The sequence below is a fragment of the Coenobita brevimanus genome, chromosome 40 (assembly GCF_032717465.1).
Source record: "Coenobita brevimanus isolate Jiangsu-jjx chromosome 40, ASM3271746v2, whole genome shotgun sequence".
Classification (NCBI taxonomy): Eukaryota; Metazoa; Arthropoda; class Malacostraca; order Decapoda; family Coenobitidae; genus Coenobita; species Coenobita brevimanus.
In genome coordinates, this window is record NC_136993.1 from 60733973 (window position 1) to 60751701 (window position 17729).

The following is a 17729-nucleotide window of genomic DNA, read 5'->3' on the forward strand; positions in this document are numbered from 1 at the left end:
TTCTTAAAATCAGTCTCTGATGAATTTTTATTTGTTTTGTGGCTCGTCGTTTTATATATCTGTCTATCCATTTTTCAGCATGTGCATGCATCGCTAATACCAGTTTCGTGAAGCTGATCTTTAATAGACTGTTTAAATGGCAAAATGAAAGGAAAAAAAACTGATTTAATCCACATCTGATACATAATGATGCAAGGCCTTAAATGGACCTACTTCTCGCATTGACATTCCGATCATGCCGGTCCAGGACCCGTCAGGCTGTTCCACTCCCCACGATCTGTCAGCGGGAGTCACATAGTCGTATCTGCAACGTTTGTGACAGGGAACGAATATAACACCACTCCTACATAAATATTATATAGATAGATAGATACTGTAGATAGATAGATACAGATATAGATATAGATAGATAGATAGATAGATATAGATATAGGGATAGATGTAGATAGATAGATAGATACAGATATATATATATATATATATATATATATATATATATATATATATATATATATATATATATATATATATATATATATATATATATATATATATATATATATTGTTACAGAACAGAGAAAGATAATGTACACTTTAAGTGAGAATACTAAAAATCACTACTGTCCCGTAAAGTTCCAGGTTCAAAACAAAAGAGTTAGGTAAAATTACAAGTTAAAGTTTAATGCTCAAACTAACAACAAAACATTCAGGACTCATAAGGATAATGTAATGGCAAAAAACAGGTTAAATATATGGTTAACTGCAATAGCCTCTATTAACACGAAATTAGCAAGAGTAAATTTATCTAAGTCAGCCCTGATAAAAGAGAATACCAGATAATACTCAGTGAATGCAAGATATATTATTACAGATACAAAATATTATTAATAAGGGCTAACACCCAAAACACATGAATCACAAAAGCTTCACTAGGCCTACGAATTAACACCATATGCTACACAGTACAAGAAAAAATGCAGCAACACTTATACTCAAATTACACAGCTGCTAGATGGCTGGAGACTCCCTAAGCACTCACAATAATAACAACTGTACAGGGGAGGACAGAGATGTGAACAAAATGAGGAGTAGATCTAAGTGGCAATAATGTAGAGACTGAGCTCATTATATAGGGGCCGGCAGACCTTGATACAACTTGTAAGAAGGACGCGCAAATGAAGCCATGGGGACAAAGAGTTGACAATCCTGCTCTGAACAACAGAAAGAACGACTTACTCTACTATAAGGGAGGAGGGGGGGAGTGAGGTAGAACACGCTCGTGATCAAACATGCAGCATACTGTACATTAGAATTACACAAAGGATGATGAAATCATAGGCTATGTAACACCTCCCCACAAAGAAAAAAGAAATTTACAAAGGAAATTTCTTATTACTCTAAAATAATCTGTCTAAAGTCTAGATAAGCAATCTGCAATAACATTTTCTTTCCCCTTGACATGTTGTATGTCTAATGAATACTCCTGAAGAAGTAGACTCCATCTTGTCAATCTCTGATTTTTATCTTTAAACTTACTAAGGAATTTCAGTGGGTTATGATCGGTATAGATGACTATGGGGTCAAAACCAGAACACAAATAAAATGAAAAATGCTGTAAACCCAAAATCAAGGCCAAAAGCTCTTTCTCAATAGTTAAGTAGTTCTTTTGAGGTGGAGTGAACTTCTTACTGTAATAAGATACAGGGTGTTCAATACCCTGATCATCCTCTTGCAGCAAAACAGCCCCAGCTCCTGTATCACTTGCGTCAACAGCCATCTTAAAAGGCTTAGCAAAATTTGGAATAGCGAGCACTGGCTGACTTAATAGGATAGCTTTAAGTCTGCAGAAAGAGGATTCACAGTTATCGGTCCAGACAAATTTAACTCCCTTTTTCAGTAGGTCTGTAAGTGGTGATACAAGAATTGAAAAGTTAAGAACAAATCTCCTGTAATAACCTACCATTCCCAAAAATCTTTGTAGCTCTTTCCTACTTTTAGGTCTGGGAAGATCACTTATAACCTGACCCTTAGCTCCTGGTGGTGCAACATGTCCATCACCAATTCCGTACCCAAGGTACTGAACTTTAGCTTGACCAAACTCACACTTTGACAAATTAGCTACAAGATTAGCCTGAACCAAACGCTCAAGAAATTTACTGACATGGCATAGGTGATCTTTCCAGTTGTCACTGAAGATTAATACATCATCAATATAAACAACACACCCTGCCAAACCCTCTGTTACAACATTCATGAGCTTCTGAAATGTGACTGGTGCATTCTTCATACCATGTGGCATTACAGAACATGCAAAAGTCTTTCCTAGTGTTACAAAACATGAGCTCTCCCTAGCACGTTCAGTCATAGGTACTTGCCAGTATCCCTTTAACAAATCAAACTTACTTATGTACCTAGCTTTTCCGATCTTGTCTATGCAATCTTCCACGCGAGGGAGAGGGTAAGTGTATGTTTTGGTTATCTGATTAACACGTCTGTAGTCAATGCAAAGCCTCTGTGACCCACCTGGCTTAGGGACTAGAGTGACAGGAGAACTCCACTCGCTCTGACAGGGCTCAATCATCTTGTGGTCCAACAGGTAGCCAAGCTCCTTCTCGATGAGAGGAACTTTCACTGGGTTCACACGGTAAGGAGGCAGTTTAATTGGCTTTGCGTCTCCAACATCGACATCATGCATCAACACAGTGGTTCTTCCTGGAGTAGCACGGAACACTTGCGGGTACTTCTGCAGTAATGCCGAAAACTCCTGCCTTTCCTCGGGAGGTAGATGAGAAAGCTTAGTCTGGAGATCATTCATTATATCAGGATTCTTCCCCAAACTATCACTCAGGCTCATGCTGCATGGGAGAACTTCACTTGCAGACTCGGGTGGAACAGCTACAGTGCAGACTGGGTTATTTTCGTCCTGCCTGTGATATAACTTTAGCATGTTGATGTGACAAAGTTGCTTGTTCTTTCTACGATCTGGTGTGGCGATGACATAGTTGACATCAGTGAGTTTCTTCTCCACGAAATAAGGACCACTAAACTTGGCTTGAAGAGGTTGCCCATGCACTGGTAGCAGAATCAAAACCTGATCTCCTGGCTGAAAGTGGCGTAACCTGGACTTCTTATCATACCAAGTCTTCATCTTCTCCTGAGCAGCTCCTAAATTCTCTCTCACCAGCAGTAAAGCAGTGGACAGCCGTTCTTTGAACTTCATCACATACTCCAGCAGGTTGACGTCATCTTCCTCCAACAGCCAGCATTCCTTGAGTAGCTTAAGGGGTCCTCTTACTTCATGGCCAAACAGTAGTTCAAAAGGTGAGAAGCCCAGTGATTCATTTGGAGATTCTCTTGCGGCAAATACAACGAATGGAAGACCTTTATCCCAGTCTTTCTGATGTTCCAAACAGTATTTCTTGAGCATCGATTTGAGTGTTTGATGATATCTCTCCAACGCTCCTTGGGTCTGGGGATGGTAAGCTGAAGACGTGATCTGGGCGATGCCCAACTCTTTCAGAGACTGATTGAAAACATTTGACATGAAATTACTTCCCCAGTCGGACTGTACCTCCTTGGGCAGACCAAACTTTGTGAAGAACCCTAGCATTTCCTTAACCACGTTCTTTGCTGAGATATTTCTAAGTGGAATGGCTTCAGGATAACGAGTAGCCATATCAATCAGGGTCAACACATAAGAAAATCCTGAAGAAGTCTTAAGAAGAGGGCCCACAATATCCACCAACACACGGGTGAAAGGCGCCTCAAAAGGAGGAATGGGAACTAGAGGTGCAACCTTTTCGGTCTGATTACACTTCCCCACAACTTGACAGGTGTGACAAGACTTACAATACCAGGAAACGTCCCTGAAGATACCTGGCCAGTAGAAGTGTTTCAAAATGCGTACCACAGTCTTCCTCACTCCAAGGTGTCCTGCCAAACTGGAATCATGAGCCACTCTAATGATATCCTGCCTACAAACACGAGGGATGACAACTTGATGTACAACCTCCCATTCACAGTCGGGTGATGCTGTTGGGGTTCTCCACTTCCTCATAAGTACTCCTGACTTTATATAATAACAAGTAGAAGCACCAGTTGACTCTTCCTCACTGCAAGCAGAGTTAGCAAGACCTTTCAACTCAGGGTCAGCAACCTGCAACTCAACCAACTCTTGACGAGATAAATTATCAACACTACGGGGTACTGCCTCATCTGGTGAGTGGTCCAAATTAGCAAGAAAAGTGTCAGCTAGGATAACATCATCATCATCATCATCCTCTAAGTCACCAGTAACTTCAGACTTAGCCCTAGTGACAGCACATGCAGAGAACACATCAGGGACATCACAATCCTGGGCCGCAGCCACTGGCTCACTAGACAACTGAGGAGCTGGACACACTTGACTTCCACCAATATCATTTCCAAGTAAGAAAGTTACACCTGACATTGGGAGTGTCTCAACCAACCCAACCATAACGGAACCATTAACAAAACCAGACTCTAAATTCACTCTGCACAGAGGGACAGAGAAGTAATTATTCCCTACGCCTTGTAAGATTACAGTTTCGTCAGAGGAATTAACATTAGAGCCTAGAACACTGGTCAGCATAAGGGATTGGCAAGCACCTGTATCACGATATATTTTAACTGATTTCCTGTTATTACTGTCCAGAGGACTGACAAAACCATGAGACAGGAAATTAGCACATGAACTCTTGAGAGTGTCAACCACGTTACTGCTCAAAAGAGGAGCTCCATCATGAGAATTTAATTTACCCCTCAAAGCAGGTTCAGTTAACTCAGTTAAGGAATTCTGGGAACTCTCAAGGGTGGACACTAGACCAATTGACTGAATATATAAAGACTCCTTTTTGTTCACATCACGCTGTCTCCTGAAACATATCTCCGTAGTATGACCAAGCTTACTACAATAAGTACATTTACTTTTCCGAAATCTAGAGGTGGAGCTGGTATTTACTTCCTGAGAAACATCATCTCTATTCTCTTTCCTGTTACCTGTACTCTGAGTAGAGGCAACGTACCTACTCTCATCTTTCCTTTTCTCTTTAGAATATCTCTTGTGAGTGAGAACATATTCATCAGCTAAAACTGCAGCATCAGACAAATTATCTATTCTTCTCTCATCAAGATATAGGCTTACATCTTTATTAATACACCTTTTGAAGTCCTCCAGCAAAATCATCTGCTTAAATTTGTCAAAATCAGAATCCACATTCTTAGAATTTAACCACTGCTCTAACAGATCTTCTTTGATTTTTGCATATTCAACATGGGATTGCTTATCTTGCTTATAAGTTGTCCTAAATTTTACTCTATAGGCTTCAGGAACAAGCTCATAGGCCTTAAGAATCAAGCTCTTAACGACATCATAATTATCAGATTGATCCTGAGGCAAAGATGCATAAGTTACTTGAGCTTTACCGGTGAGAACAGTTTGAAGGAGTACTGGCCAATACTTTTTGGGCCAATTAAAACCTGTAGCTACCCTCTCAAACAACTGAAAATACTTTGTTAAATCAGATTCATTAAAAGGAGGGACAAGTTTAACATTTTTAGCCACATCAAAATCATCAGAGCTAGATGATCCAGTTCCACCTTGTTTCATGCGATACTCATGGTCTGCCTGAATCCTAGCAATTTCAACTTGTGCCTCAGCCTCCTTAGCTTTTGCCTGAAACTCAGCCTCCTTAGCTTTTGCCTGAAATTCAGCCTCCTTAGCACGAGCCTCCTGCAGGTCTAGCTGTAACTTAGCTATTTCAATATGCGTTTACTCATCTGGAGGAGTTACATTGAACAAGCTTTCATTAATCATGTCAACAATTTGATCTTTAGAATGATGAGAGCGAACAGCAATTCCCAATTGTTGAGCAACTAGCTTAAGTTCATTCTTTGTTCTGTTTTCTACATCACACACTGTTTGCACATTTGACAAAAAATCTTTGGCTTTATCAAGCGTAGAAATAGTAGACATCATGAATAAATCACAGTCACAAAATATCAAGCAATATCCTTATGATAATATCCTGAATATCCTGATAAGAGGTCGCCAAATTTATGTTACGGAACAGAGAAAGATAATGTACACTTTAAGTGAGAATACTAAAAATCACTACTGTCCCGTAAAGTTCCAGGTTCAAAACAAAAGAGTTACGTAAAATTACAAGTTAAAGTTTAATGCTCAAACTAACAACAAAACATTCAGGACTCATAAGGATAATGTAATGGCAAAAAACAGGTTAAATATATGGTTAACTGCAATAGCCTCTATTAACACGAAATTAGCAAGAGTAAATTTATCTAAGTCAGCCCTGATAAAAGAGAATACCAGATAATACTCAGTGAATGCAAGATATATTATTACAGATACAAAATATTATTAATAAGGGCTGACACCCAAAACACATGAATCACAAAAACCTCACTAGGCCTACGAATTAACACCTTATGCTACACAGTACAAGAAAAAATGCAACAACACTTATACTCAAATTACACAGCTGCTAGATGGCTGGAGACTTCCTGAGCACTCACAATAATAATAACTGTACAGGGGAGGACAGAGATGTGAACAAAATGAGGAGTAGATCTAAGTGGCAATAATGTAGAGACTGAGCTCATTATATAGGGGCCGGCAGAGCTTGATACAACTTGTAAGAAGGACGCGCAAATGAAGCCATGGGGACAAAGAGTTGACAATCTTGCTCTGAACAACAGAAAGAACGACTTACTCTACTATAAGGGAGGAGGGGGGGAGTGAGGTTGAACACGCTCGTGATCAAACATGCATCATACTGTACGTTAGAATTACACAAAGGATGATAAAATCATAGGCTATGTAACAATATATATATATATATATATATATATATATATATATATATATATATATATATATATATATATATATATATATATATATATATATATTATATATATATATATATATATATATATATATATATATATATATATATATATATATATATATATATATATATATATATTATGGTATACCAGAAAAGTTTGTAATATTATTAGAAGCATGCATGAAGGTACTTTTTGTAAGGTAATGGTGGGTGATTCTTTGAGTGATCCATTTGAGGTGATCCATTTGAAGTTAGGTCGGGAGTGATTCAAGGGTCGTGGTGATGGTGTACCTACTGCAGACGAGTCTGAAGAGAGGCTCAAACTCACGTCGAGTGGTGACTCCACCGTGCCTGATGTGCTGGGCTGTGGCTCGGAGCATGAGGGCCTGTCTTGGAGAGGCAATGGAGTGGAGCCAGGGCTGGGCACAGCGGGGGTCACGGGCCTGAAAAAGCTGTCAATGGTTGATTGACGCAAGGAACGACGATTATGACGATTTATGATGCGCTGCCTGAAAGCACACACTTCCTCCACAAGTCCCAAGGGCCCCATCTCCCTGTCGCAGTCCGGGTGCTCTAGGTAGTCCAGAACGAACTCTAGGTGTTCCCGGAGTGTGCTCAGCTTGGGGATGGCTGGAGTAGTGTCGCACTGAGAGGAGTCTGCATCATCGTTGCCGTCCTCGTCGGAATCTTCAAACTGGGTACTGACACCTGCAACTGAAGATGAGATCTCAATATCAGACATGGTCTGATACCCAGGATCGCCCTCGTCGTCATCCAACCACTCATGCACTTCGTCCACATCAACATCGTTTCCATGCGCCCGTAGACGTGCATGGAAGTCATCCACGTCAAAACCTAGGATATCGTGCTCCACATCTGTTCTGAGAAGCGGACGAGACCAACCATTTTCTAGAGTCTTGACAGGGATTTCTTTCCATGCACTGGCCCAGTTGTAGATGGCATACTTGATGTTGTAGCGGCGAATGTTTTCCGAAGTCCGCTGGCCAAGCATGTCCCATCCCTCCCTGCATTCGTCCTTGTCCTCAAGAACAACCATCACCTCGTCCAGGAACTTCCATCAGTACAGCCTCTTCATTGCCACGATCACTGCTTGGTCCATTGGTTGGATGAGAGCAGTAGTATTATGTGGCAGAAACATGCACCTAATGCGCCCATTCTCAGCCACCAACTCCTTGTCACATGGGTGGGCAGGTGCATTGTCGAGGAGAAGGAGGGCCTTTACCTGGTTGCATGGGATTCCTAGTTTCTCCGTCTGGCCATGGGTGACCTCCTTGACGAAATGGCAGTGGAACCAGTCTTTGAAGATCTGGGGTGCGAACCATGCCTTCAAGGAATGATACCAGACGACAGGAAGGACATCCATCACTCCACGAAGACACCGAGGCTGCTCTGCATGACCAACAATAACGGGCTTGAGCCAGTACATGTAGTTAGCATTGGCACAACACAAAGCAGATATCTGTTGCTTGCAGAGCTTGGGGCCTGGTACACACTTCTCCGTCTCCTTGGCTAGAGTGTTTGTAGGCAAAGACCGATAGAATAAGCCAGTTTTGTCAGCGCTGTAGACTTGACCAAGAGTTAGGACCTCCCTATCGATCAAGCACTTCACATTCTGCCGAAACTCGTATACTCCATCCTCGTTGGCATCCAAAGCTTCGCCATGAGACTTACAGTTGGTAAGGCCATGTCGTAACTTGAATGCGAAGAGCCAACCTTTGGATGCCTTGAAGTCCAGGGCGTCATGAAGCCTTGGGAACGTCTCAGCAGCAGCCTTCAGCTCCGTGCCATGCACCATCACACCAGCAGCACGTTGCTGTCGATACCAAATCAACATAGAGTGGTCAACTTCTGCATATTTGGGAGTATACATCACCTTCCTCTCCACGTTGCATTTGCTTTTCGATGAGAAGTCAGCCGTGTACTGCTTGAGTTTGTTGCGGGATCTCTTGATATCAAACAAAGTAGATCGGGCCAGGTTGAATTCACGGAGGATACGTGAGGTAGACCATCCCGCATCTACCTTGTCAAATGTCTCTCTCTTCTTCTCCAGAGTCAAAACCACTCTCTTCCTCTTCTCAGGCGGCGGGGCCATCATCACACACATGAAAGAGAGGCACAAGAGCAGCAGGAGGGGCCTGCAGCAGGTAAGGCACCACCACAAAAGCAAGCACGTGGGCAGCCATGACAACAAGCGTCCACACACAAGAGACGGGCGGTAAGTGGGGAGGATGCAGATGCACTCTAGCGGACGTCAGCCAAACAACACACCAGAACACAGCTGGCCCGAGCCGCGGGCGCCAACTTCAAATTAGGGGAGGGAAAAAGTTTTTTTTTTTTTTTTTTTTTGCGATTTTGGCCCATTTTGGGAATATCGGATCCCGGGACGAAAATGTCCGGTTATTGGAGATGTCCGGAAAATAAGCGTCCGGATATTGGAGGGATTACTTATATATAGACATATATATATATATATATATATATATATATATATATATATATATAGATAGGTGTGGTGAAATGCTGAAGCATGGGGGAGAGATCGTAGTAGAATGGATGTGGAAAATGTGCAGATTGGCCTGGGAGGAAGGTAGAGTCCCGGAGGATTGGAAGTCAGGTATAATTATTCCCTTCTACAAAGGAAAAGGGGAAAAAGAAGTGTATGGTAATCATAGAGGCATTTGTCTTCTTAGTATAATAGGAAAAGTGTATGCTAGGATACTTATTAACAGAGTTAGAGAAAGAACAGAGGAATTAGTTGGAGAAGAACAGGGAGGCTTTAGGAAGGGAAGAGGTTGTGTAGATTAGATATTCATTCTTGGATCTTTAGTGGAAAAGTTTCTAGAGAAGGGAAAGAAGTTGTATGCAGCTTTCATGGATTTGGAGAAAGCATAGTACAGGGTCGATAAACAAGGATTGTGGAAAGCATTAAGAATATATGGAGTAGATGGGAAGCTGTTGAATGCTGTGAAGAGTATGTATGATGGTGCTAAGGTTGCAGTGCGTGTGGATGGTGAACTGAGTGAATTTTTCTCTTTGAAGGTTGGATTGAAACAGGGATGTGTCATGTCTCCATGGTTGTTCAATCTGTACATGGATGGGGGAATAAAAGAGGTACAAGGTAGGGTAGTGGATGTTGGAGTGGCCCTGGTGAGAGAGGGTAGTGTTTGGAAACTCCCTGTACTGTTGTTTGCAGATGATACTGTGTTGTTGGGTGAAGACGAAGGGAAGCTGCAAGGCTTGGTGGATGAGTTTGGGAGAGTGTGTAAGAAACGTAATCTAAAGGTGAATGTAGGGAAGAGTAATGTGATGGTCTTTGAGAGAGGTGAAGTCAGTGAATGTACAGTGAGGTTGGATGGTGAGAAATTGGAAAATGTGAGTACATTTAAGTATTTGGGTAGTGTGATGAGTAAGGATGGAGGTTTGGAGGGTGAAGTGCTTGAAAGGGTACAGCAGGGAAGAAAGGTTGCTGCTTCCTTGAAAGCAGTGATAAGAAACAGGGAAGTGAGCATGGAAGTGAAAAAGTTACTACATGACAGTATTGTGATACCAGCTCTAACGTATGGAAGTGAAGCTTGGACGTTGTTGGAAGGACACAAGTCAAGAGTGAGAGCAGTGGAAATGAGTTATTTAAAAGGAGCCTGTGGGGTCACATGGAAAGTTAGGCTGACGAATGAGGATATAAAGGAGCGTTGTGGTGTTGATGTGGATGTGATATGAAGCGTTAGGAGGAATACACTGAGGTGGTTTGGCCATGTGGAGAGGATGGAAGGTGAAAGACTGACGAAGAGAGTGTATGTGAGTGAGGTGGAGGGGGGGGAGAGGGAGGGGGAGGTCGAGGATGAGATGGAGGGATGGGGTGGAGAGGTATATGAGAGAGGGAGGTGTGAGTTGGGAGTAGGACAGTGAATGGCAGGGGTTAGGGCGACGTGGAGGCGATTTGTTTGTGGCCACCCTGAATGGGATTGAGGCGATTGGCAATAGATAGATAGATTGATAGCATATATATAAATATATATATATATATAATATATATATATATATATATATATATATATATATATATATATATATATATATATATATATATATATATATAATGTATATATATATATATATATATATATATATATATATATATATATATATAATGTATATATATATATATATATATATATATATATATATATATATATGTGTGTGTGATGCTAAGTGTTTTTAGGGTGGCTTCCCATCCTAAGAATGCCTAGCCTAGTATTGGGTTCTTTTCAAGACCGGGGTGATACTACATGTATAGGAGGAACAGGGCATGAAAACTCAAAGCAACACATTACACATATATTCACTAAAGGTCTACAAGGGCAATAGGATTTCGCACAATATTATTGACTCATCGATTTGGGGGCTGCTGAATAGGGATGAGTGTATCTCGCAGGATACTTGACAGACACAGTTCACGATTCAGGGTGGTACAAATCACAGTACAGTTCACAGAACAGGGTGATACAGTCCACAGTACAGTTCACAGTACAGGGTCATACAGTTCATGTGCAGTTAACAGTATAGGGTGTTACAGTTCACAGTACGGTTCACAGTATAGGATGTTACAGATCAGGAACACTGGCTCCGGATTACATGAGAGTCCCTAAGTCAACCTCATAATGATCAGTGGGGGGGAGGGGGGGGCACTGACTTGACTTTGTTGCAGGGAGCACACAGACAGGAGGGGGGGGGGAGAATCTAGGTTGGCACAAGTGCAAGAGGGAGGGAAGAGTTTGTTGAATCTTAATATCACTACTTTGGGTACGGGAGCCTTACTTCTATCACACTGCGCTTTAAATCACTGTCTGATCACGGTCACTTAATGATTTCACTGTTGGCACTTTCACTATGTTTCCTCGTACTGTTACACACCTGAATCACTTTACAGGTTGAGGTTGTCCTCCGTTGGCATGATGAAAAGCCCTGGGTGCTAGAGGCTCGGGACAGAGGTCTGGCTTGTGGGATAGGACCAAACAACTCCTCCAGATGCCTTCTTAGCTGTTGGGTGGAGGAACCACATTGCCTTGGCCGGGAGTGGAGTGGTTCTTCACCCAGGGAGCTGGGGGCGCCAGCAGGGACCCTGGGGCTGCAGTCCACTCCGGGGTGCTTTGCTGTCAGGAGGGGGCTGTGGCGTCGTTCCAGGGAAGGGTCTGTCAGGGGCAGGTCCTCCTTAGGGGCCGGCTGCAGGGAGAATAGCCCCAGTGACACTACAGGGCCCTGCCACTAGGCTGTCAGTGGTGGACTCCCTGGCTGGAGGCTGGTACTACGGCAGGCAGACGCGGGAGGACGACGTGTGGGTGTAGAGCAACTAGATGCCGTCTCTCATCTGTGGGCGTGGCTGGAGGCTGTCGCTGGTGTCTTGTTCTCAGGACCACTACCGACTCTGCGGGTAGTCCTTGTGGAGTGGCTTGAACCAGTCTCAGCTTTCGAGCAGCTTGAGGCCGTCTCGTTAATGGAGCGGTTTAAGGCCATCTCATATGTGGAGTGGCTGGAGGCCATCTTGAGTGTGGAGCGACTGGAGGCCATCTCGGTGGTGGAGCGGCTTGAGGACGTCTCTAATGTGGAGCGGCTTGAGGCTGTCTCTGTGGGGCTGTGAGGAGCGTACGATTCAGCTCCACCCCGATCCTGACGCAGGCTGCGCTGGTGAGAAGGTAGTGCGCCCAAGCTGAGGTGCATGGGTAAGGTCGGTTCAAGGGAGTAGGGGCATGTGGCTACCCGGTACTTGTGCCCATATGGTAAAGACACCCTGTACGCTCCATCTGTCCCTCTGTTGTCGCCTCCTGGAGGTGTAGTGTCGTCTTCCACTGTTATCATGTCTTCTGTTGTTATCATTTCAATATAAATATATAGATAGATAGATAGATATAGATATGGATATTGTTACGGAACAGAGAGAGATAATGAACATTTCAAGTGAGAATACTAAAATCACTACTGTTCCGCAAAGTTCCAGGTTCAAAACAAAAGAGTTAGGTAAAATTACAAGTTAAAGTTTAATGCTCAAACTAACAAAAAAACATTCAGGACTCATAAGGATAATGTAATGGCAAAAACACCTTAAATATATGGTTACCTGCAATAGCCTCTATTAACACAAATTTACCAAGAACAAATTTATCTAAGTCAGCCCTGATAAAATGAGAAAACCGGATAATGCTCAGTTAAAGTAAGATATAATATTATCACAGATACAAAACACTACTCACACTGGCTGACATTAAAAACTTTACATGAATCACAGAAACCTTACCAGGCCTGCGAATTAACGCCCTAGGCCATACAATACAAGAAACATTGTAACAACACTTATACTCAAATTATTCAGCAGCTAGATGGCTGGAGACTTCCTGAGCACTCACAAAAATAATAATACACTATACGGGGGAGGACAGAGATGTGAACAAAATCAGGAGTAGATCTAAGTGGCAACTAATGCAGAGACTGAGCTCATTATATAGGGGGCCAGCAGAGCTTGATACAACTTGTAAGAAGGACGCGCAAATGAAGCCATAGGGGACAAAGAGTTGACAATCCTGCTCTGAACAACAGAAAGAACAACTTACTGTACTATAAGGGGGGAAAAGGCGGGAGTGAGGTAGAACACGCACGCCTGGTCACTATGGAAGCCACGAGGCGAATCGTGATCAAACATGCAGCATACTGTACGTTAGAATTATACAAAGGATGATGAAATCATAGGCTATGTAAAAATATACATAGATAACAATAATGACAGTGCAGAAGTGCGCATGTGTGCATGCACATGCATGTGTTCTTACCTAACGTATCTTTACAGGTATGAGTCAAGCTCATACTGTCCCGTGTCTTAAACCATATTTATCATACATATCTTTAAATTGTGAATTGTTTTGGCACACACTATTTCATTCGGTAGTGCATTCCATTGATCAATTGCTCTGCTTCGGAAACTCAATTTCCTTACGTCTTTATCACCTCTCTTCTTATGCAGTTTTTTGCAGTGTCCTCTTGCTGATGCTTCTCCATATGTTAAGTAATCATTTATGTCTATTTTCTCCTTCCCTGATATGCACTTATATAGCATTATCATGTCACCTCTTTTCCTTCTCTCCTGTAGTGTTGGTAGATTCAGTTTATTTAGTCTTTCTTCATAGCTTAGGTCCCTTAAGCTTGGTACCCATCTTGTAGCGGCCCTTTGAACTTTTTCAATCTTGTCTATGTGTTTTTTGAGATGAGGACTCCAGACTACTGATGCATATTCCAGGGTTGGTCTAATAAATGATGTTATTATCCTTCTTAGCATGTCTTCATCTTTGTATGAGAATGCTATTCTCATATTTGCAAGCAGTGTATACATGTTCCGTACCTTCTCGCTGATGTGGTCAGCCGTAGATAGTCTGTTATTGATAATCACACCTAGGTCCTTCTATCTTTCTGATGTGTATAGGGTTTTATTTCCTAACTTATAATGCCAATCAGGTCTTTTTCCACTTTTACTAAACTTGATTACATGACACTTGTCCACATTGAATTCCATTTGCCATGTATTACTCCATTCATGAAGTTTATTGAATTCTTCTTGTAGCTCTTTACAAAAGTCTGTGTTAGTATTTCTCCTTTGTGTTTTCGCATCATCCGCAAACATATTCAGATAGCTCTCATTTCCAGTGTTATTGTCTATATCATTTATATACACTAAAAACATGATTGGTGCCAGCACTGAGCCCTGTGGTACTCCACTAGTCACTTCTTTCCATGATAAGTAGTTTCCCCTTAGCACTGTTATCATTTCTCTTTTTATGAGAAAATCTTGCATCCAACAAAAGTTTGCCTCGAATTCCTCCTTGATGGTACAGTTTCCATAAAAGTCTTTGGTGTGGTACTGTGTCAAATGCTTTCTTGAAATCTAAATAGATACTGTCCACCCATCCTTCTCTTTCCTGTATTGTGTTTGTTACTCTGTCATAGTAGCTTAACAGATTAGTAACACATGATTTTCCTTTTCTGAAACCAAACTGTCTTTCTGTTATCATACTGTGTTCTTCTAGATGATTTACCCAAGCTTTTCTTATAAGCTTTTTTAATACCTTGCTTACAACACTGGTCAGTGATACTGGTCGGTAGTTGAATGGATATTGTCTATTTCTTTCTTGAATATGGGGACAATATTTGCTTTCTTCCAAATATCAGGTAGTTTACCTTGACTCAAGGATTTCTTGAAAATTAAAAATAATGGTTTACTTAACTCCTTTGCACACTCTCGTAGTACCCAACATGAAATTTCATCAGGACCACTTTTTCTGCTATTTGTATATCTGGTAGTATGTGTGGACATGCATGTTCTACATAGTCTCTTTCAAAATTTTTTTCTTCTGTAAAAACTAATTGGAAATTCTTATTTAGTGCTTCACAAATATCTTTCTCTTGTGTATAAGTGATTCCCTCGTCCGTAATGGATTGTATTATATCTTTTACTTTGATTTTGCTTCTGATGTAGCTGTAAAACAGCTTTGGTTGATCACTACTTTTATTTATGATATCCTCCTCAAACTGTTTTTGGGCTTCCCTCCTTATTCTTGTATAATCGTTTCTTGCCTGTTTGTAATTATTATATGCCCTTTCACTATTGTGTCTTCTGTATCTATTCCACAACAAATCTCTTCTTTCTTTTGAATTTTTACGTTCTGTATTGAACCATTTCTGTATTTTCTTATCTGCTTCATTGTGCTATTGGATGTACTTCTGGACTCCTATTTCATAAAATTCACAGAATTTTTTATATACAGCATTAAAATCTTGTCCTCTAAGCTCGTTTTCCCAATCAACTTCTAAGAAATACTTCTTTAGGTCTTGATAATTTCCCTTTTTATAGTTTAGGCTCTTTTTGTAACTTTCATTGCTGTTAACTATGTCATATGCTATCCTGAAGTTGTAATTTAGTACTGCATGATCGCTTTTGCCGAGGGGAGTGTGATATATTAAACTGTCAGTATCATTTTCTTGTCTAGTAAATATTAGATCTAGCAATGAAGGTACATCGAGTCCTCTTTTTCTGGTGGTTTCCCTTACATGTTGCGTTAGGAAAAACTCTTGCACGAGGTCCAGGAACTTTTGGTCCCAACAGCTTTCTTGGCTAATTATATCTAGAGTATTCCAATTTATATTTGTATTAAAATCTCCAGTTAGTATAATTCTTACCGATTTCTCTTCCATTTTATGTTGTAATGATCTTAAACTCTGAATTGTACTCTCTGCCAGGTCCTCATATTCGTCTCTTTCCCATGTGTTTGATCTGGGTGGCATGTACAAATTGGCTACAAGTACTTTCCCTTCAGATGTGTTGATCTCTACTGCAATCAGTTCTACTTGTGATGGTATATCTAGTTTTATTTCATTTACTTTTAGATTTTTCTTAGTTAATATTATAACTCCTCCTCCTTTTTTTAAATTTCTGTCTCTTCTCCATATATGGTATTCCTCTAAGTTTAGTATGTCATTGGATATCCTTGGTGTTCATTTTGTTTCAGTTAGGCATATTATTTGTGGTTCATTTTCTCTGACATAATCATTCATCTCTAGTAATTTAGATACCATTCCATCCACATTTGGGTACATCAACTTTATCATCTTGTTTATATACTTGTCATGACATGGTTCTACTACCTTCCTCCTTTTTATTCCCTCCTGTTTGTGTACCACTTTCGTACCTGCAATCCTATTACTTTGCAAAAAAAATGTGTTCTTCTCCATTTCTGATCTTCCCTCATTTTTTGTTTTTGCTTCCTCCCTCTTCTCTTTCAGTAATTCCAGTTCCTCTTGTGTTAGGCATCTTTTTATCCATACATTTTTGAACTCCTCTTTTTCCATAAGATTCTTTGCATTTTTTAGTATCTCGTCCACAGTGTTTACACTCTGGAAAGTCACCTTTAGAGGTCTTGTCTTGCTTTTCTTGTATCTCCCTAACCTGTTGTGTTCCTCTATGTCTTTACTACAGATTTCCTCTGATACTTCTTTCAGTAAGCTCATTACATTTGCCATCTCCTTTTTGTCTCTTGTGATCTTGTTTTTTACTTCTTCCTCTTCTATACCAGTGATTACTATAGATTTGTTTATATCTACTGAATCTCTGACTAACCTTGGATTGTTTTGGATGATTCTTTTCACTTCCTGTTTAATGCTTTTTTCCTCCACCCTTGTTTCTATGTCTTTCTTTACTTTCACCATTTCAGCATACATGGTTTCCACATCATTTTTGTAGCTTTGCACAGCTTCATTCACCTGTGTTATCTTTTCCTCAATATCACTGCTCTGGTCTATCAGACTGCTTACTTGCCTAATTGTCTCTGTATCATTTTTGAACTCTTCTGTAATACTCTCGTGATTGACTACTGTACTTGTCATTTCACTAATTTTTCTCCTAAGTGAACCCAATTCTACTGTCAGCTCATCTATGGTTGTGTCTTTCATGTTGACTTCCTTTCCTAATTTTTCTATTTCTTCCTTTTGCAAGTGCATCAGCTTCTTTATTTCATCAATTTCATTTTTGAAAGCCATTTCCAGTTTGTGTACACATTCAACCAGTCTATTGTGAGTCTCCACTTCAACCAGTTCTTGGTAGAAATCATCATCTTGCTTTCTACCTTTATCCCTTTTCTTTTCCAAATTTGCTTTACTAAAGTATGTGTCCATTTTGCAATACTAAAAGCACAGAGTACATGTACTTACGTTCCCTGTGTAGCTGTAGTCTAAACAAACCTCAGCTGACTGAGCGCATTCTTTCGCCTCTCGGTTCTCTTTTCT

The 17729-nt window shown here is 40.8% G+C and overlaps 1 protein-coding gene across 1 annotated transcript in view; it reads right to left on the reverse strand.

Annotated features, from left to right (window-relative positions):
- The window catches only part of LOC145397155 (putative glutamate receptor), a 69161-nt gene that overhangs the window by 20059 nt on the left and 31373 nt on the right, over window positions 1–17729 (reverse strand). Inside the window, exon 7 of the mRNA XM_080270353.1 lies at window positions 214–304. Within this exon, the coding sequence (XP_080126479.1) occupies window positions 214–304 (91 nt within the window). The remainder of the gene's footprint in view (window positions 1–213; window positions 305–17729) is intronic.